The sequence below is a fragment of the Dipodomys spectabilis genome, unplaced genomic scaffold (genome assembly GCF_019054845.1).
Source record: "Dipodomys spectabilis isolate Male_0828 unplaced genomic scaffold, ASM1905484v1 ptg000108l, whole genome shotgun sequence".
Classification (NCBI taxonomy): Eukaryota; Metazoa; Chordata; class Mammalia; order Rodentia; family Heteromyidae; genus Dipodomys; species Dipodomys spectabilis.
This window is the reverse complement of record NW_024870785.1, coordinates 9,676,256-9,698,515: the sequence shown is the minus strand read 5'-3', so window position 1 is coordinate 9,698,515 and position 22,260 is coordinate 9,676,256. Positions and strand designations below refer to the sequence as shown.

General features: G+C 38.4%; 2 protein-coding genes across 4 annotated transcripts in view; one reads left to right on the top strand and one right to left on the bottom strand.

Moving 5' to 3' along the window:
• Dtwd1 (DTW domain containing 1) overlaps window positions 1-2,949 on the bottom strand; it is a 34,045-nt gene extending 31,096 nt beyond the window's left edge. The window contains exon 1 of one of the 3 annotated variants that reach the window (XM_042687715.1): window positions 2,833-2,949. In XM_042687715.1, the coding sequence (XP_042543649.1) occupies window positions 2,833-2,914 (82 nt within the window). In that variant the 5' untranslated portion in view covers window positions 2,915-2,949. The remainder of the gene's footprint in view (window positions 1-2,832) is intronic. The other 2 variants (XM_042687718.1, XM_042687716.1) reach the window with 2 other exon arrangements.
• Window positions 2,950-6,610: 3,661 nt separating this feature from the next.
• Fam227b (family with sequence similarity 227 member B) overlaps window positions 6,611-22,260 on the top strand; it is a 31,656-nt gene continuing 16,006 nt past the window's right edge. The window contains exons 1-6 of the mRNA XM_042687597.1: window positions 6,611-6,661; window positions 7,734-7,787; window positions 8,763-8,975; window positions 13,823-13,927; window positions 21,222-21,257; window positions 21,819-21,923. Coding sequence (XP_042543531.1) covers window positions 6,611-6,661; window positions 7,734-7,787; window positions 8,763-8,975; window positions 13,823-13,927; window positions 21,222-21,257; window positions 21,819-21,923 — 564 coding nt within the window. The remainder of the gene's footprint in view (window positions 6,662-7,733; window positions 7,788-8,762; window positions 8,976-13,822; window positions 13,928-21,221; window positions 21,258-21,818; window positions 21,924-22,260) is intronic.

Here is a 22,260-nt window from a genome sequence, read left to right as displayed (position 1 = left end):
AACAGGAAAATTTCTTTCTGTGGTAACCCAAATAAAAAGTGAACAAAAAATTCAGGAAAACAAATGCAACATAATTTGGTAACTAGATGTTTGTGACACTATGAACATAATCACTTATGAACATTTCTTTTTCAAAATTATAAATCCCAATGAGCTTGGGACACAAAGATATGTAAAGAAAAGGATGTTTTTCCTGAGGGAAAAGGAAAATGTGCTTCACAAATTCACCCAGAGGAAAAAGAAAAAAATACAGTAAATATTTTTGCTGCATATTAATTATGCACAGATTTTACATGAATAAAGTTGATCAGTTGGAAGTGGCACTGCGGCTCAAGTGGTAGAGTGCCAGTCCTGAGTGACAAAGACAGATTGTCATTGCCCAGGCCCTGACTTCAAGCCAAGTACCAACACAAAGAAAAAAGAAATGAAGTCCTAAAGGTGCTCAAAGAAAGTACTATTTGAGAATAATAGTCTAATCCCTTCTTCCAGACTCACAAATGAAACACATTATGCAGTGATTACCATTCCAAATCACCTGCCTAAAAATGGCTTCCATCTTTGCGAGGATGCCCTTTGTGACAAAGAGTACAGGATATTTAGCTGCCATCCTTGAGTCTCAGAATCACATGCAAATCTTGTTTCTTACCCCTAGAAAAATAGAGACCTCCAAACTTTTCATACAATCGCAAATGCTTTGCAGAGACCATCTACAGTCCCAAGAAGAAAACTGAGAAGAGAGCCTATTAGTCCCCAGAAATGAGAAGTTCTTTAGCTAACTGTCAAGTATTACAAGCCAACAGAGGGTCCACACTGAGTGGGGCTAAATGACTCCATGAGAAAACAATGTTGTTGTCTGGTATTCTGAAGAAAACTACTGGAAATATTGGAGATATTCTACAACCCACAAAGTATATTCTCTTGAGATATCTCAGAAATATCAACAATTTATGGGCTGGGCATGTGGCTTAGTGGTAGTAGGCTTGCCTAGTATGCATGAAGCCCTAAGTTCTCTTCCTCAGAACCACATAAACAGTTGGAAGTGGTGCTGTGGCTTAGTGGTAGAGTGCTAGCCTTGAGCAAAAGAAGCTCAGGAACAGGGTCCAGCCCCCTGAGTTCAATCCCCAGGACTGGCAGAAAAAGAGAAGTGCATAAATTATTTTAAGTATCCTGATTCAAGGCTTTCAAAACATGGTTATTAACACCAAATATATGAGTGTACACATAGCTGGATTTGTGAGGTTAAAAAGACAGATTAACACAATAACAAATAGTATTTTACTCTTTCTATTGAATTAAAAAAAACTATTTATATACACCAAATGTATCATTTTTACCTTGCACATAACCTTGTTTTTAGATTCACAATCAGGATTCCAACTCAGGCTCCCTATCAACTTCCTCACAAACTACGCCTCACTCTCTTAAGTACTTATTATTAGTTCCACATGTTTGCCATGGAAAAACACTTCATGGAGATACTCTTTGCCCTTCAATTCTGCAAAACCAGAATTCTTTTCTGGTATCACCTGCACCAGATTCTTTTGCACCAGAAGTCAATAAATACTTGTTAACGAAATCAAAAATATTGGGGGGGGGGGCCGGGGAGCAAGGAATCCTCTTATGCATCTCACTTCAGAAGTACCTGATAAACTATCTTTATAGACTTGGGCAGCTTGGCAATTTTTCCCAAAAGAATATTATCCAACACTCCTCTATTGTGTATTGAGGACCAGCTCAATACTAGATATAGTTGTTTCAGATTCCTTTTCTATAGGGTTGTTTTGTTTTTGGGGGCACCTGTCCTGGGGCTTGAACTCGGGGCCTAGGCACTATCCCTGAGCTTTTCTGGTCAAGGCTAGCACTCTATCACTTGAGCCACAGCTCCACTTGCGGGTTTTTTTGTTGGTTAACTGGAAATAAGAGACTCACAAATTTTCTGGCTCCAACTAGCTTCGAACTGCAATTCTCAGATCTTAGCCTGTTGAGTAGCAAGGATTACAGGTGTGAGCCACTAGCACCAGACTTCTGCAGTATTTTTAAGAACTGGTTATGCAATATATATAGATCCATTGTTTTAAACCTAAGATGCAACATATATATATACATGTATATGTGTGTGTGTGTGTGTGACTAAAGGCCTTTCCCACAGCACCTAACACATGGTAATGTAGACTGTCTAGTAGTTTTTCCTGGTAGGGTGGGGTTCTGTCAGAAATAGCCCTTATAGGTGGCAACCTTAAAGCATTAACGTTATCACCCAGCTCCTTGGAACTAGCACCTCATGCATACCTCATTTGTCTTACACACCCAAGAAATAACTCAGACAGCAGATACAAACTCCTCTGCTTATTAGGTAACCATACTCTTAATATTTTAAATACCCTGGCCAGGCCTACATATTCCAGTGTCTACTTTAGGGTTTTTTGCTGTGATGAGCAATCTCTGCTCTCCTCCCACCCATCCCCACTCCTTCCCCTCCTCCCCCAAAACAGAAACAACTCCAAAGGCTAAAAGTGAAAGAATGAAGCTATATAAAAACTGCCTTGGCCAGGGCAGAGACCCCTGAGGGTGTAGAAAATCATTGAAAGGGAGGGAATTGTTTTTTTTTTTTTTTTTAATTTTCCTATAGGGCTATCAAGGGCCTACAAGAGGCCAAAAAACAAAGCCCGCGCGAGACCCAGGTCTCCCTCACAGGTGACCCCCCAGCATGACCTCGGCTAGGGTCGTGACCCCCAGTCGCGCAGCACGAGCAGTTCCACTGCCACTGCTTCCCTCCCCCGCCCCCGAGAGACTTGGGGAACAAACGGCTTGCGGGGTTCAAGTAGGACTCACACCTGCACAGCCCACTACAGTCCACGCACTGCTCCACGCGTCTTCCGCTCCGTCCAAGCCCCAAGGCGCACGTCGGTCCCATATCCTGCACGGACCAGGTAGGGGCAGGAGGGGGAAGCGCTTCCCAGGACACACCAGGGGGAGGGGCTAGATCGTTGCTAGGGCTGTTGCTAAGGGCCGGGCGCAGCGGCGAAGGTGATTGGCGAGGAAGACTGCGGGGCGGAGTTACACAGGAAGTCCCGCCCCTCCCGCGCCTTTCAGGCTTCGCCGGCGGCGGCGGCTGCGTCTTTCTGAGGGATGCGGATGGCGAGCGAGCCCTGAGGCAGCCGCCGGGGGGATGCCACCTTGGCCAGATTGCTCAAAGAGAGTTGTTGCGGTGCGTGGTAAAGAAATAGTTACCTCAGGACGCTTTCCATGTAATCAAAACACAGTAGTCATGCCAACGTAATTTTGGTGGGGGGTTATGAAGTCTTTCGGGCCCTGTAGAGTTCTGAGGGGGAAACCAGCAACGAAAAGAGAAAACCGTTTGTATGTGGATAATTTGGTTCTCGGTAAAACAGGAAGACACAGTTGGTGCTCCTGGGTATTGTATCCGACAGGACATGAAGCCTCAGTTCAGTGGACAAATTCTTCTCGCCATGCCTCCTCCCCACACCTGCAAGAAATTCTGACTGGTGAAAAGTTCATGCTTGACAACTCTAGGACCCAACCACAAATCATTGAACATTTGAGTCGTGTCCAATTAATTTAGGAAGCTGAAGAAGAAATTAAAAAAAAAAAGACTGACCTTGCCCTGTTGGGCACAAGTGGTAGGAAATACAATAATGATACAATCACACAATGCAATAATGCAATAATAATAGCAAAATTTTAAAAAGAAAGATAATACGTATGACTAGTAAAGTTAGAAGAATTTCTAAAGAGCTTAGAATGGAGTGGCCGCTGAAGGCTTTACTCACTGGATTTGGGGAAAGCCTTGAATGGTGATAGTTTAGAGCAGTGTTTTTCAAGTGGAAAAGCATGTAGGAATCTTTGTTGGACATCTTGATCCATTTGTAGACAAAGAAATCAGTCAGGACTAGAGTTTTGACCCAGTGTGCTAGGCATGTCTGTAATACCAGCCATACAAGAAATGGAAGTTCTTTGAGTACATGGCTCAAGTTGTAGAACATAAGGGTCTGAGTTTAATCCTCAGTCCTACCTTTCCCCCTCCCCTGAAAGCTACAGTTTTTTGTTTGTTTGTTAGTTGTGAGGCCTGAACTCTGGGCCTGCGATCTGTCCCTGCGCTCTTCAGCTCAAGGCTAGCACCCTACCACTTGAGCCACAGCGCCACTTCTGGCTTTTTCTGCCTATGTGATGCTGAGGAATCAAACCCAGGGCCTCATGCATGCAAGGCAAGCACTCTACCACTGAGCCAACTTCCCAGCCCCGAAGCTACAGTTTTTAAATACCGAAATAATACAAAGTGGAACTTTATAGAGTTTTGGTGGTGGTGGGTTTTGTGTTGTTTTTTTTTTTTGGGTCCGGTCGTGGGGCTTGAACTCTGGGCCTGAGCGCTGTCCCTCAGCTCTTCAGCACAAGGCTAGCACTCTACCACTTGAGCCACAGCGCCACTTCGGCTTTTTTCTTTTTGCTTATGTGGTGCTGAGGAATTGAACCCAGGGCCTCATGCATGCAAAGCAAGTGCTCTACCACTGAGCCACCTTCCCAGCCCCTGGTGGGTTTTTTTGTTTGTTTGGTTTGTTTTTTGCTGGTCATGGGGCCTGAACTCTGGGCCTGGGTGCTGTACCTCAGCTCAAGGCTCAAGGCTAGAGCTCTACCACTTGAACTGCAGCGCTAGTTGTGGCTTTTTCTGCTTATGTGGTGCTGAGGAATTGAACCCAGGGCCTTATGCATGAGGCAAGGCAAGCGCTCTACCACTGAACCCCCTTCCCAGCCCCTTTATAGAGTTTTTAATTATGTATGTATGTACACACATGCATTGTTCTGATTGTAAAGTGTGTTTCCTATTGTACACAGTACTCTGAAAAGTTTGAAAGGAACTAATCTAAGCAGAATGAAGACCTTTCTGGGTAAAGAAAGAAGCAATGGTGAAGTCTCTCAGGAAAACAAAAGATCCCCAATCATTTTCTTTTTAATTTAATTGTACGAATTAAAAAAACAAATGTTATTCTCTTGTCTCAGTCCTCATAGTGCCTGGATTACAGACACATATGTACCAGTAGGCCCAACAGAGTAGATTCTGGATCTTTTTGTTTGTTTTGTGGTGCTCGGCGTTGAAGTGAGGCCTCACTCATGTTAGGCAAATGGTCTACCAGTGAGCTACAGCCCCCCCCTACCCCCAGTCCATGGCCATTATTAAAAATAAAAACAACATAGTGAATTTAATAAAGTTACTATGAATTCAATAAAGTTACTATGAATGCCTCTAGTCAGATATAATGTTTAGAATCAAGAAAAGGTTTCTTTTTATTTTTTAGTGATCTGCTACCTCCTTGGACTTGGGGTCCATAGATTATTTGTCAAAAAAAAAAAAGTATAGTGAAATTATACACACACACACACAAAGTTACAGAGGTCTGCCTTATACAAAACGAAATATATCAAATTGACCAGAATTTAGTCCCAAAACTCCCACTATAACTACAAGGAAAACATAGAGAAAAATAATTACTGATAAGAACTAATAGTCTGTCACATTCTAAGTTGTTTTTTGTTTTAACAAAAATCTTGTTCCATGTTTTGCCACAATGCCAATAAGGTTAAATTGCTTAAAAATACTTTACAAATCACTTATCTCCTTTTTTATTTATGTGTATGTGGGTAGCAGATTCATCAGTTCCTTGGAGAAATCAGTTAAATCTCCAACTAGAAATACAATTTTCTTTATGTTTCCCTTTAACTTTTATCAAATTCATCAGGAAAACTATTATTAGATACAAACACATTTAGCATAGCATAAACTGACTCAGAGTTATGCCTTCTAATACTCTTAAGTCTTGAAGCCTACTCTGATATTCATAGTCCTAGAATTTCCATTTATTTTCAATCTCCAATTCCTGTATCTTCATTTAGTATTATGTAACCTATATTATATGATCTTTAACACAATTACAGTAGTCATTTTAAAGCCCTCCTCTGGTAATTAAAATAACCATTTTCTCAGTTAGTTGGTTTCTAAAAACAATGTTCATCCCTGGATTATGGATCCCATTCTCCTCCTTTGTATGTTTTTCTGTAGTTTGTTAACCATTATGTAACAGACAGCCTGAAGGAGGCTGATGTTTCATTTCCTTTAGTTTTCAGAGTTTTAGTTAGTGTCAATTTCACTAGATTAACTTCACCTGTGATTAGTTCACCCTCCATTTTAACTGCAAGTTAAACTGCAAGTTTAACTGGATTAACTCGGTCATCAAACTTCTCCATTCTTAGCTACCTCTTAGGACCTGCTCAATATTTGAGCTAGGAGGAATGTTAACTGAAGTCTTACATATTTTTTGATTCACTATTGGTGTCAATTCTCTCTGGGTCCTAGAATACAAGAACTGTGAAAAAATTGTTCATCTTAATAATTTTTCTTTCTCCAGTTCTTCCTTCACTGATACTTTTTTGACAAAACAAAAAGCAGAAACAAACGAAGTGTAAGAGCAGCGAGAAGAAATTGTTTGGCCAATTCAATTATTTTTGCATGCGGATATCTTTCCAATTTGGATCCCCCCAAAACTCCCTAACACCTAAACCCCAGCTGGTTTGTCTTCATCTACAAAGTTACTGCACCATGGGAAGCCCATTGAAGAAGGTTTATTGGATGCATAGAGCTTCAATACAGGTAAAGAAACCCTTTGCTATTTTTTTGCTCAAAGCTAGTGCCTTACCACTTGAGCCACAGCTCCACTTCTAGCATTTTGCTAGTTAGTTGGAGATAAGAGTCTCACAGACTTTCCTTCTTGGGCTCGCTTTGAACCTCATTTCTCAGATCTCAGCTTTCTGAGATTGGAGGACCAAACACACAAACACACTGCTAGTTCCTTCTAGCCAAACTGCTATACTCATCATCCCTGAAAATAACTTGAACATTTTTCTGCCCCTAAGCCTTTCATGTATTCTATCTCTTCTACTCTCTAATCCTTCTCAATCTGACTATCCCAAGAGTACCATAATATTTGTTTCATAGCTTTATTTATCTTTGCTTGTATCTAAACATTTATTTTTATAGTAGTTGCCACACACATTTATTATTTTATTATCAGGTACATAATTACTTATATTCCTCACATATGAGATACTCTCTCAATCTCAAATGTGTAACCACTATTACAAAAGGTAGTCCTGTGATTTGATCATCTCAACCATTTCATATATTGATGAAATAGGCACTTTTATAACTAGAAATGTCAAAGTTTGAGCTTGGATATATTTTCACCTCACAAAGAAACTACTAGATAATAAAAATGGATTATGACTTACTAATTGAAATATCTAAATATTTATCTTCACCATCTTACAAGTGGAGCTTTTTGAAGCACTTCAGCAAGAAAAGCATGTTCTCATTTTGGCTCTAGACTTATTATAGATGCTGTGCACGATAATCTGAAATACCTTGGAATTCTCATAGGAATGTGTAATGACAGCATTCAGCAACATTGATGTAGAGGTTTCTTTTTAGAGGTAGTACATAAGAGGAAAGTCTTTTATAGAGTTAGGTTGGAACCTCAGAATCTAAACATTTATCTCTGTCTGTGAGAGCAGGGACCTGCATGAATATTGTACAGTATCTCACACCCTGAAAATTATAACTTAAGTATACTCGAATATATTTGAGTATAATTTAAGCAAATTATATATGAGTATGATGTAATCTAAATTTATATCCATAACCAATACTGAATTTCCTTTATTAGAAAATAGAAGAGCTTCCAAAGACCTATGAAGAATTTTTAAAGTTTCAAAATTGGGTGAGAAGAGCATTTTACTTTATGTGCATTTATTGATTGATTCATTGATTTAAATAACATATATGAGCGAGTCACCAGTGGCTCATGCCATTATTTAGAAGGCTAAGGGATCTGAGGATCACAGTTCAAAGCCACCTTGGTCAGCAAAGTCCCTGAGACTCTTACCTTCAATTAAAAGCCAGAAGTGGAGCTGAGGCTCAAGTGGTAGAGTGCCAGCCTTGAGAAGAAAAGTTATTACAGTATTATATATTTCTTAATTGCTAAAATTGTAGGTACTCAATTTCCTGACCAGAAAAACAAAGTCAGGCATCAGTGGCTCATGCCTGTAATCCTAACTACTCAAGTCACTGAGATCTAGGGATCATAGTTTGAAGCTAGCAGGGACAGAAAAGGTCACTTGTAATTGTTTTGAGGTTTTTAATTATGTCAAATTTTCTTTAAGGGTTGGGAATGTGGCTTAGTGGTAGAGTGCTTGCCTAGCATGCATGAAGCCCTGGGTTCGATTCCTCGGTACCACATACACAGAAAAAACCAGTAGTGGCACTTTAGCTCAAGTGGTAGAATGCTAGCCTTGAGCAAAAGAAGCTGAGGGACAGTGCCCAGACCCTAAGTTCAAGCCTACAACTGGCAAAAAAAAAATCTTTAACAAAGTGGTACACAGTAAAAAATCAAATTATTGTTCAATTAGGCTAGGTACTGGTAATTCTACCTACTCAGAAAGCACTGGTAATCCTATCTACTCAGAAGGCTAAAATCTGAGGATCAGATTGGAAGGTAGCTCAGGCAAGAAAGCCCATGAGACTCTTATGTCCAATTAACCACCAATTAACCTCCAGAAGGGGAGCTATAGCTCAAATAGTAGAGCACTAGCCATAAGCAGAAAAGGTCAGAGATAGTACCTAGGCCCTGAGTTCAAGTCCCAGGACTGGCACAAAAGTAAAATTGTTTACTTCTTCTCTTACACATTTTTTGCAGGATTATTGGCCCAGGGATATTGATTTGGATATTGATAACTCATGGGAAAATGAGCTGAAAAAAATGAAACAAGACAATACAGTTACATCAATTTATTCACATCTATGGAAGAATGTTCCTCTAATATTTGAAGTATACAGTGCCATGGAGTCAAGATTAATGGACTGTTCTCTGTGTTTGGAAGAGCATGTCTCGAAATTATTTGAGTGGAACGTTGAGACTGCCAAGAAACGCAAATCTCCCTCTATATGTAAGTAAATTAATGGTCATCTGTGTGTGTGTGTGTGTGTGTGTGTGTGTCTGTCTGTCTGTCTGTCTATCTGTCTGTCTATCTGTCTGTCTGTGTAGCTGTTGCCTTATGTAGATTTTCAAAGAAAATGCTAGCCACGCACTGGTGACTCACACCTATAATCCTAGCTACTCAGGAGGCTGAGATCTAAGGGTTGAGGTTCTAGGGCAGCCTGGGCAGGAAAGTCTGTGAAACTCATTATTAAATTACCAAAAAAAACAAAACTGGAGCTGTAGATCCAGTGGTAAAGCACTAGTCTTGATCAAAAGAAGCTCAGGGACAGTGCTGAGGCCCTGAGTTTAAGCCCCAGGACCAACACAAAAAGAAAGAAAAGGAAATGTTAGACTATAATTATTTTTTCTTTTAGTGGGGTACTGAAGTTTGAATTCAGGGCTTCATGCTTGCTAGGCAAGTGCTTTACCATGTTAGCTATGCACTCAGTCCTGAAGAATAAAATATATTTTTTCTTAGTTTTACTGTATTTTTGTTAGCATACCTTAGTTGTAACATTTCTACACATGAATACAGTGTATCCTGACCAACTTCCCTACCTCTGTTGCTCTCCTTTATGCTACTCTCCACTTACAGAACAATTTCACAGGTTTCAATGTTCTCTTTTCATACATGCAAACAAACTACTTGGACTGTTTTCATCATTCACTCTCGTTAGCCTTTCTGCTGGTACTACCCCTGCAATAAAGCCTACTCCACTCTCCTGTCATTCACTTTTTCTTTTTTATTCCTTTTTGTTAGTGTATTCATTTCACTAAGATGCTCTACCTTGGTACTTTTGATATGCATATAGTAAACCTTGCTCAGAACAGCCACCTCTACTGCTTCTGCCCTTCTCCCCTCAATCCCCTAGCTTTCCTTGAGACTCCTTATGCAGACTTTATGCACAGTTAAATGTATTTCAAAGTTTCTCACCCTCCATCTTTATCTTCCCTCTCCCCATCCCTCATCCTCCTAGATAGTCCCATAGTTCAAATCATGTTCTCTCTGTATACATATAACTTTTTGTATATAAACATATGAAAAGCTGGGTGTCAGTGGCTCACACCTGTAATCCTAGCTACTCAGGAGGCTGAGATCTGAGGATCGTGGTTCAAAGTTAGTCTTAGCAGAAAAGCTCTGAGACTCTTATCTCTTATCTCCAATAGCCTACCAAAAAAAACCTAGATCTGTGGCTCAAGTTGTAGAGCACTAGCTTTGAGCAAATGAAGTTCAGGGGCAGCACCCTGCCCTGAGTTCAAGCCCCAGGACCAGCAGAAAAAATAAGAATGAGTCAGTAGCATTCCCCTTCTTTTTTATGGAAGAATTTCAGGAGTATTGGTGTTCTGCTTTAACAGTCTTCTAGAATTTAGCCATGAAACATTTGGATTCTTATCTTTTCTTCTTTGGAAGACTATTACTGCTTCAATCTCATTGTTTGCTATTGATCTGCTTAGGTGGTTTATGCCCTTTTGATTGAATTTTGGTAGATCAGTTGTATCTAGAAACTTTTTTCTAGATTTTTTTTGTTTATTTGAGAATAGATAGGTTCTCAACATAGTTTGTGTAATCATTTAGATTTTTCAGTTTCTTTGAGTCTATTAATTTGAGTGGTAGAATGCCAGCAATCAGTCAAAAACCAAATGAGGATGCAAAGCCCTGAATTCAAGTACCAGTACCAGGACCAATACACATAGACACACACATGTGTGCGCGCACACACACACACACACACACACACACACACACACACACACACACACACACACACAGCATAGATATTCCCTTTGTGTTAACAAAGACTTCAAGTTAGGTGCTAGTGGCTCATGCCTGTTATCTTAGCAACTCTGAAGACTAACATTGAAAGGATTGCATTTATGAGACACTGTCTTAAAAATAACTCACAAAAAACAGTTTGAGGAGTGACTATTGTAGTAATTTGCCAGTTTAGCAAGCTTGAGGCCATAAGTCCAAATACCAGTATTACTAAGGCAGGGTAAAACACCTTGAGAATGATAACATTGGTCTTTTCTGTATAATAAATAAAATTGAGGGCTGGGAAGGTTGCTCAATGGTAAAGTGCTTGCCTTGCTTGCATACATGAGGCCCTGGGTTCGATTCCTCAGCACCACATAAGCAAAAAAAGTCAGCAGTGGCGCTGTGGCTCAAATGCTAGCCTTGAGCTGAAGAGTTGAGGGACAACGACCAGGCCCCAAGTCCAGGCCCTGAGTCCAGGCCCCACAACCAACAAAAAAAATAAATAAAATTTATAAACTATATTATTTAGATTTTAATGTCCAATTTTTGGCTTTAAATTTTTCAAATTCAGAGCCTATGCTTATATATGCTACTATTAAATCCACCAGTTATTTAAAATTTTTATATTGAATTTAAAATTTTTATATGTATTTTCTGTGTGTGTGTGTATATATATATATATATGGACAGAGCATTTGTGATAATACACACATACATATATATATACCAACTATGTATATATTATGCATACACATGTATCTTGTGTTTGTATTCAAAGTACATAAATGGTTTTCATAAGTAAAATATAAGTAAACACAAAAATATAAACATATCGCTTTGTACTGTCTCCTGCTTTTAAAAAATAATTTTATATGTATTCATTGATTTTATGTCAGAGGTTAGATTTAAGTTTACATTATGCAACTTAAAAGCCCACATAATCTTTCACTGGGCCATGCACTTTATTGAAATTAAGCTATCCATCAAATAACCAAACCAAAGTGATTATCTGACAAATGTGATCTTGTTCAGTAGTCATCACCTAAGGCAAAATCTTAAATGTAAAAGTAAGTATTTATACATTTTGGTGGAACACTATTTCACACAACAATACACAGAACATAAATAAAAGTTACTCATTAAAAGTATGGATAGGCAACTCAAAATGGATTAAAGACTTTAACATTAAACCTGAATCTCTGAAACTACTGCAGGACAGAGTAGGAGAGATACTTGAGCTAATAAGCACAGGAAGGAACTTCCTGAACAGAGTCCCAGGGTCACAACAAATTGGAGAGAGACTCGACAAATAGGACTATCTTAAAATAAAAAGCTTCTGCACAGCTAAATCTATTGTAACCAAGCTAGAAAGACAACCAACTAATTGGGAAAAAATATTTACCAGCAATATATCAGACAAGGGGTTAATATCCAGTATATACAGGGTACTCAAGAAACTAATCCCTCCCAAACCTAACAAACCAATTACTAAATGGGCAAGGGAACTAAAGAGGGACTTCTCAGATGAAGAAATAAAAATGCAAAGAAACACATGAGGAAATGTTCACCATCCTTGGTGGTGAAGGAAATGCAAATAAAGACAACCCTGAGATACCACCTTACCCCAGTCAGAATGTCCCAAATCCACAAGTCAGCCAACGACAAATGCTGGAGGGGATGTGGAGAAAGAGGAACCCTATTACACTGCTGGTGGGAATGTACACTTATACAACCACTTTGGAAAGCAGTCTGGAGGGTCCTCAGAAAGCTAAAGATTGACCTCCCTTACGACTACTTCTAGGCATCTACCCTGAACAACAGGAACCAATATACAAGGACACATGTACCTCCATGTTTATTGCAGCACTGTTCACAATAACTAGGATATGGAAAAAACCCAGATGCTCCACCACAGATGAATGGATCCAAAAATGGTGGTATCTATACACAATGGAATATTATGCAGCCATTAGAAATGACAAAATAATGGCATTTGCAGGGAAATGGATGGAGCTAGAAGAAATCATGTTGAGCGAGGTAAGCCAAGAGCAAAGAGACAAACGGTACACGGTCTCCCTGATAAGTGGATGTTAAATCCAAAATGTTAGGTGATTCGACAAAATTAACATGACTTAAGAAACAAAGAACTTCCACTCATCTGGTCGAACCACTACTAAATAACCCCATGCTGCTGATCACATGTATGGGATATATGTGTACACCATTATATGTTATAGACCGTGATAGACAATTTGCTCCAGGAAAGTTAGAATGAGCATGTGACTTTAAATGAGCATCATTATTCCACAATACTGTGAAATTTGGGAAATTATGTAATCACTTAATCACAAAAAAAAAAAAAAAAAAAAAAAAACCACCAGAAAACTAGAAGTGGCGCGATGGCTCCAGTGGTAGAGCATGAGCCTTGAGCTGAATTGTTCAGGGACAGCTCCCAGGCCTAGAGCTCAAGCCCCATGACTGACAAAAAAAAAAGAGAGAGCTCTTTCATGCGATTGTTTCTAACATATTTATAAGATTATGTCTTTGTTGCCTTGTATGTCCCTTCCCCATGGTACAACCCCTGCTTTCACTATATATGATGTTGGTATATGTGGAGGGGAAGAGAAAAAACAAATTGTTAAAACAGGGATACAGGAGGACTCATTGCAACAATGAGATGTACAAATCGTTATGTCGAAAAACGAACTTTACAACTTTGGTGGGGGGTGGGGAGGATACGAAGGGATGGGAAGGGGAAACAAAGCAGGAGGCTCCAATGCTTGATAAGAAATGTGCTCATTATCTTACCCATGTAATTGTAACCCCTCTGTGCAGTATTTTCACAATAAAAATATATTTAAAAAAATAATAAAAGTATGGATAGGTTATACTTAGTAAAATTCCTAGCTCATCTTCACTCAATTTTATGTCATATCTCTAAATTAGAGTATTTAAACTTATTAAGTATTTAAACTTAAATATTATTTCTTTAAAGAACTTAAGTTTTTCTTCATTCCTAGAGAATTTGATTAAGTATATTATCAATTACTTTTTTAAAGATTCTGACGAAAAACTTGAAAAGTACAAGTTATTCCTCCAGAAATGCAGTAAAGAAAAGAAGATAATGGTATGATATTTACATTTTTCATTCTTCAAAAATTGTATTTGTATAGAACATATAAGCACTGCAGTCTCACAGATAAGCACTGTTAACACTTTTTAAACACCCTTTTAGTTTTTGGTTACTTATTTCTATTTCAGGAATGACTGGGTTTATCTTCTCTTCACAATATAGGATAGGTAAGCTTTATTTTCTGGCAAGGACATTTGGATATTTATAATGTCATTAACACACCATAAGAAATTATCAGGACAGTCAGACAGGCCATGGAGGAAAAGCATAAGTGTTTGTTCTATCATGTACCAAATAATTTCTGGGGCTTTGTACTCTCTTGGTAGAGTATAGGTATCTTCATATCATTACAAGTTATTTAAAGATTGATTTCAACTTATGCATATCCTTTGAGGTTTATAATTATTCATTTATTTTTATCATAATTTATAATAATGCATACTTTATAGTCTAAGTCCCATGTTTAACTTCTTCCTTTAGGAAAAAATAATACTTTCAATCATTATTTTGTCAGTGTTTTTAAAAAATCTTCATATTTTCACTAAAATTATAATAGGCTTTTGAATTACTTACATATAATTAGCCCTTTTCAAAAATAAATTTTTCAGTTACATATTGTTAATGCTATAAAGATTTAAGTATCTGCCACCATTAGCCCATCCACTTAATTTAATATTTTAAAAGACTCATGTCCAATTAACCACCAGAAAACTGGAAGTAATGCTATGGCTCAAAGTGCTAGAGTACTAGCCTTGAACAGAACTCAGGGACAGTGCCTATGACCTGAGACTCATAGACTTTCCTGCCAGGATGGCTTTCAACCATGATCTTCAGATCTCAGCCTCCTGAGTAGCTAGGATTATAGGTGTGAGTCGCCGGCACCTGGCTAGAAAATTTAAATTTATTATTTCTTACTATAAATCACTAAGGGAGGAATTTTAGAAAATTGGGAAAAAGAGATAAGCACTAAAAAGGAATTACAATCAAAATTTTATCATTTATAGATAAGTCACCTTATTTCATTTGTGTTTTCTTAGAAAAAAATTTTTCTAATCCATCAATGCACTACCAAGTTTTTAACACTTTTTTTTTTTTTGCCAGTCATGAGGCCTGAACTCTGGGCCTGAGAGCTGTCCCTCAGCTCTTCAGCTCAAGGCCAGCACTCTACCACTTGAGCCACAGCGCCACTTCCGGCTTTTTCTATTTATGTGGTGCTGAGGAATCAAACCCAGGGCCTTATATATGCAAGGCAAACACTCTACCACTGAGCCAACTTCCCAGCTAACACATATTTTAAATAATTTTAAACTGTATGTTTCATAAACAAGCTAATTTATTAGGCCTTTTGTTGAACAATTAAGTTAGTTTTGATTATTCATTGTCATTTACAAAGATTCTTTTCCATGATTATAAGGATAAGTGTCTAAAAGGAGAACCAACTGGGGAAATATTGGTTTTAAGTGTTTTTCTATACATTGCTAGGTTGATGTTTCGATAGCAACTATTTCTGTTTGTAGTAATGGAATCTCTGACTGATGCTTTACCCATACTCTTGCCCACACCTACACTTATGGCTTTTTGGTGGTTAACTGGCTAGGTTCTCACAGTCTTTTCTGCCTGGGCAGATCCCAGCCTCTTCAGTAGCTAAGGTTACAGGTATGGACGAACAACACTCAGCTTATTTTTAGTTTTAAGAGCTATTTATACTCCAAAGTATTAAATTTTCTCAGTAATATGAGTTACAAATATTTATCCCATTTTCTCTTAACCCAAAAGGTTTTTGGTTTGGTTTGGTTTGGTTGGTTGTGTGGCTTGAACTCAGGAGCCTGGGCACTGTCTCCTGAGTTCTTCTGTTCAGGCTAGCATTCTACCACTTTGAGCTCAACTCTACTTATGCTTTTCTGGTGGTTATTGGAGATCAGAGTCTCACAGATGTCCTTGCCTGGGCTGGCTTCGAACCACAATCATCAGATCTCAGCTTCCTGAATAGTTAGGATTCCCAATCCCCTGTGCAAAAGTATTTTTTGCTACATAGAATTTTATATGTTCATGGATATATAATTTTTACTAACTTTCTTTACTTTGGGCGACATAGTTTTTAGAAAGATTTCTTCATCGCTAGATCATAGATATAGTCATACTTACTCTTTTGTAAGGGTCTTTTAGTTTTAAAATCTTGGGGCTGGAAAGGTGGCTCAGTGGTAGAGCGTTTGCCTTGCATGCATGAGGCCCTGGGTTCGATTCCTCAGAACCATATAAGCAAAAAGAAAAAAGCCAGAAGTGGCGCTGTGACTCAAGTGGCAGAGCGCTAGCCTTGAGCTGAAGAGCTGAGGGACAGCGCCCAGGCCCAGGGTTCAGGCCCCATGACTGGACCCCCCCCCCAAAAAAAAATAAATAATAAATAAAATAAAATAAAATCTATGTGATTTTCTCTATATAAGCTTTACATACCACCTGTTACATTTTTCGTAGGCATTACAAATTTTTTTAATAATCGTGGCAAGATTGTTTGTCTATCACATTTTCCCATTATTAATGGCTTATAGGATGTTATTATTATTGCCTTATGAATATTAACAATGTTAGGGATTCACATGCTATCTCTGACATTAATGGAGAGGATATAGGTATATTGCTATTAAGTGTAATTTAAATGTTTATATAATTACATTTTTACATTAAGAAATTTTTAGTTTTTTTTCAAAATATATAGAAGTGTATATGGATGTAGATGTAGAATAAATTATTATTAATGATGAAATATCAGTGTTTTGAAATGAGAGGGGTGAGTGTACTATGGTGAGAACAAAAGGTAATTTCATCCTTGAATCTGTAAATGTGACAGATTACATTGGTACCTCTTCAGACTTTGAACCTCATTAAATAATGCATCATTGCTTCCTTGTTTTTGTTTTATTTAGTCTTTGCATCTATGTTTAGTAAGATAATCATTTTCTATATAATCTGTAGTTGATTTTAGTATTAAAATCATACTAAACCTCAGGAAATATACTTAGTTTTATATCCCTTTGATCTAAAATAATTTGTAGAATATAAGGATACCATTTGTCTATCAAAAGTTTCCTGAAAATTTCCATTCATAATGATATATTATTTATATTGTACATAAAGGAATGATTAAATTAGTAGAAAAGCTGTATGAGCAAGACACAGTGACTCACTCCTGCAATCCTAGCTATTTGGGAGGTGGAGATTAGGAGGGTGGCAGTCCCAGGCCAGACAGGGCAAAAAGTTTGCAAGATTTTATTTCAACCAATAGCTGAGCAAGGTGGTGCATTCCTGTACTGCAGGAAGTATAAAATAGGAGGATTTTCAAAATAGACCATATAGTAGTTCATACAAGGAACGTAAGCAAATACAAGAGGATTGACATAATTCCCTGTATCCTATCCAACCACAGTGGAATCAGGCTAGTTCTCAATAACAAAACATACCACAGGAATACTCAAATACATGGAAATTGAACAGCACACTTCTAAGCAACACCTGGGTAATAAGAAATTAGAGCGGAAATTAAAAAGTTCCTACATTCAATGAAAATGAATATGTATCACAAAGAAACTTGTGGGACACAGCAAAAGCAGTCCTGAGGGGCAAATTTATCACCCTCAGTGCCCACATCAAGAAAATAGAGACAGACCAAGTAAATAATCTCATGTTGCAATTAAAACAGCTAGAAAAACATGAAAAAATGGAACCTAAAGTTACTAGACAGAGCCAGATAATCAAATTAAGAGTGGAAATTAATGAGATTGAGAATAGGAAAATAATAAATAAAGTTAATAAAACAAAAAGCTGGTTCTTTGAAAAAATAAATAAAATTGATGGACCTTTGGCAAGATTAATTAAGAACGGAAGAGAGGAAACCCAAATTAACAAGATCAGGGATGTCACGGGAAAAATCACAACAAATACCCAAGACATCCAAACAATTATAAAGAACTATTTTCAGGGGCTGGGAAGGTGGCTCAGTGGTAGAGCGCTTGCCTTGCATGCATGAGGCCCTGGGTTCGATTCCCCAGCACCACATAAGCAAAAAGGAAAAAAGCCGGAAGTGGCACTGTGGCTCAAGTGGTAGAGCGCTAGCCTTGAGCTGAAGAGCTAAGGGACAGCGCCCAGGCCCAGAGTTCAGGCCCACGACCGGACCCAAAAAAAAAAAAAAAAGAACTATTTTCAATAGCTATACTCTAAAGAAAGAAAATCTAGCAGAAATGGATGCATTTTTAGAAAAATACAAGTTGCCCAAACTGATCAAAGAAGAAGTAAATCAGTTAAATAAGCCAATATCTTACAACAAAATACAGGAATCAATCAGAAGTCTTCCAACAAGGAAAAGCCCAGGACCAGATGGATTCACAACGGAATTCTATAAGACCTTTAAAGAAGAACTAATACCCATACTCCTCAAGCTATTCAGAGAAGTAGAAAAAAAAGGGAGCTATCCCAAACTCATTCTATGATGCCAATATCACACTCATCCCCAAACCAGGCAAAGACCCTACAAAAAAAAGGAACTACAGACCAATCTCCTTGATGAACACAAGTGCAAAGATCCTTAACAAAATTCTAGCTAACAGAATCCAGAAACACATAAAAAAAATCATACACTACTACCCGGTAAGCTTCATCCTAGAGATGCAGGGATGGTTTAACATACATAAATCAATAAATGTAATCCAACACATCAACAGGTCAAGAACCACATGACTATCTCCACTGATGAAGAAAAGGCTTTTGATAAGATACAACATTCATTCATGTTAAAAGCTCTGGAAAAAATAGGAATAGTAGGAACATTCCTTCAAATAATAAAAGCCATATATGACAGACCAAGAGCCAATATTATACTTAATGGGGAAAAACTACAACCAATTCTCCTAACATCAGGAACAAGGCAAGCATGCCCACTGTCTCCTCTCCTCTTCAATATAGTCCTAGAACCCTTAGCCAGGGCAATAAGGCAAAAGACAAAACAAACAAACAAACAAAAAAAAGACATTAAAGGGATCCACATAGGGAAGGAAGAAGGTAAACTATCCCTTTTTGCAGACGACATGATACTATACCTTCATGATCCCAAAAACTCCATCCCCAAACTCTTAGAAAACCTCATATTTTCTTTAAAACCAGAGTCTTGAAGTATATTCTAAAGTGTCATCAGTATCCTGTTTTAGGTTTTGGAATAATGGAAAGCTAATAATTCTACAGTAATCAGGTCGGCAATACTGGGCCTTGAACTAACTCAGTGCATGGCTACTGTCCCTGAACTTTTTAGCTCAAGGCTAGTGCACCACCACTTAAGCCATATCTTCACTTCTGGCGATTAAGAGCACTGCAGATTTTCTTGCCTGGGATGGCTCTGAATCATGATCCTCAGATTTTAGCCACCTGAATAGCTAAAATTATAGGCATGAGCCACCAGTGCCCATCTTGCATTCATTTTATTATTTAAAAAATTGTTTTATCGTGTGTGGCTTCTTTCCTTGAAGTATAGAGTGAATTAAAGCCCCACCTCCATCCTACCCCGGTGAGAACCACCTACCAGTAGCAAGGTAAAAATAGCAGTAAAAAGAGGCAAAGTACCATTGCTTACTCATGATATTCCTGAGCCATCACCCAAACTCCCTAGAAATGGAAGGTAGCTTCTCCCATCTGCATTTCTCTGGCAGCCATGGGAGTAACTGGCTAAGAGAGACTCAAGTATGACTCTCCTAGAAGGGATATATCTAGCAACCTAAACACGTGTTTAGCTGCTTTTAACTTTTAGTATGACAATCATGCAGGAACTACCCCAAACTTGATGATTTCCATATCATTAGATGACCAGAAGGCAGGGGTGGGGTGGGGGGGGGAGGCTAAAAATCTGGAGTTTTAAACCAGGAGACTGAGAACTTGCCACTCAAGTGGCCTGTGGACCACAATGTTGGTAACACCCGGGAGCTTGTTAAAAATGTTGGTGCGGAACCAGTACAACAGTGATACTCACTAGACACTATGTTGGAAATGTTACAATTTGGTGGTGAGTGTAGTTGGGGGGCCGTGGCTGGGGCCAGAAGAGGGAGAAAACGGGGGAGGTAGCACTGTCAAAAACAAATGTACTCATTACTTTATGTAACTGTAACCCCTCTGTACATCACCTTTACAATAAAATAAAATTTAAAAAAAAAAAATTGTTTTAAGACTAGGCACTGGTTTGTGCCTGTACTAACTACTCAGAAGGTTGAGACAATTACAGTTTGAAGCCAACAGAGGCAGAAAAGCCTAAGGGACTCAACGCCAATTAACCAGCAAAATGCTGCACTGGAAACCTGGCCCAAGTAGTAGAGCAGCAGCCATGAGCAAAAAACCAAACAAGAATGAAGCCCTGAGTTCACACCCCAGTATGACAAAAAAAAATTGTATAATAATAATAATAATTCCTTCTTCATTCTTCCTTTTTTCTTCTTCATTCTTTTTCCTTCCTCTTTCTTCTTCTTTCTCCTTTCTCCTTCCTTCCTAATTCTCCTCTTCATCCTCCTCCTTTTTTCTTCTTCATTCCTTTTTTTTTTGGTCATGGGGCTTGAACTCTGGGCCTGAGCGCTGTCCCTCAGCTCTTCAGCTCAAGGCGAGCACTCTACCACTTGAGCTATAGCACAACTTCCAGTTTTCTGGTGGTTTATTGGAGATAGGAGTTTCACGGACTTTCCTGCCTGGGCTGGCTTTGAACCACGATTCTCAGATTTCAGCCTCCTGAGTAGCTAGGATTACAGTGTGAGCCACTGGCACCCGGCTTCTTCATTCTTTTTCCTCCTTCTTTCTTTTTTCTCTCTCTCTCCTCCTCCTCTTCCTCCTCTTCCTCCTCCTCCTCCTCCTGCTTTTGTCAGTCATGTGGCTTGAATTCTAGGCCTGGGCATCCTCTCTGAGCTCATTTGCTCAAGGACAGCACCACTTCCAGTTTTCTAGTGGTTAGATGGAGATAAGAGTCTCACAGGGACTTTCCTTCCCAGGCTGACTTTCAACCATGGTCCTCAGATCTCAGCCTCCTGAGTTGCTAGCTAGGAGTACAGATGTGAGCCACCAGTACCTGACTCATGTTTTAAAATTCTTATTGTTGAATTTTATCAAACAACTTTTCAGTATGTTTTGAAATTACTTTTAGATGAATTGTACTGACAATAGTTTCATAATTTTTACTAACTATAAACATTTTACTGTATTTTAAAATCTGGTTCTTAACATGGAAACCTGTTATTAAGAGCTTTAAAGATTTTATTTATATCTTTTGCAGCTTTCAGATGAAATGAAGACAGAGAAGAATATACAGGTATTTAAACTTTTTGTTCTTCAGGATTGTGTATCGAAAATATTATATCGAGCTATAATAACATTTATGACACAAGAGATGCAGATAAAATATAGAGAAGTGTTCCAGAAAAGAAAGATAGAGGGCTGGGAAGGTGGCTCAGTGGTAGAGCGCTTGCCTTGCATGCATGAGACCCTGGGTTTGATTCCTCAGCACCACATAAGCAGGGAAAAAAAAGCCGGAAGTGGCGCATGGCTCAAGTGGTAGAGTTCTAGCCTTGAGCTGAAGAGCTGACGGACAGCGCCCAGGCCCAGAGTTCAGGCCCCACGACTGGACAAAAAAAAAAAAGCAGGCATAGAGCCTTTCTCTTTCTGCCTGCCTCGTTCATATTTCTTATGTCATCTAGCTAACATTGTAAATCATTTGACCATATACCAAACCAAATGCCATATAAGGATGCTAAGACACATCTTTTTCCAGAAAAAAATATGAAGATTTTTCTTAGAGAGATATAACATAGTATAGTAACATGAAAAAAATCTTTGTTAATTTCTATTCTGTGATATTTTTCTTTTTTTCTAGGGTTCTAATTTCTCAGGTTTCAAAATAAGTGATACTACTCCATTACCCAGACATGTGGATGCTAAACGAGTTTTCCTTTTTATTTTAAAAAACCATGCCATTGAAGTAGGTAAACATGACTTTGTTATTGTATAATAAACTTTGAGAATATCAATTTATAAGCCAGATCTATATTTAAAGCTATGACAAATTAATTATTAAGCAAAAATTGATCTTCGGACATTAAACTTGGCAGGAAATACCAGTGATGTCTAATGCCATTTATCAAAAGATTATGTATTAGGCAGTGCTAGTGCCTACAAATCTAAGGATACACTGACTGGGCATGTGACCAGATGCCATGCATTTCCTTCTGTTTCTACACTCTCAGCTCAGGATAGTTTAGCCTGCTGCTTTGACTCTAAAATAACTTACAAGTCAGGTTGTCATTAAAATTTAACTT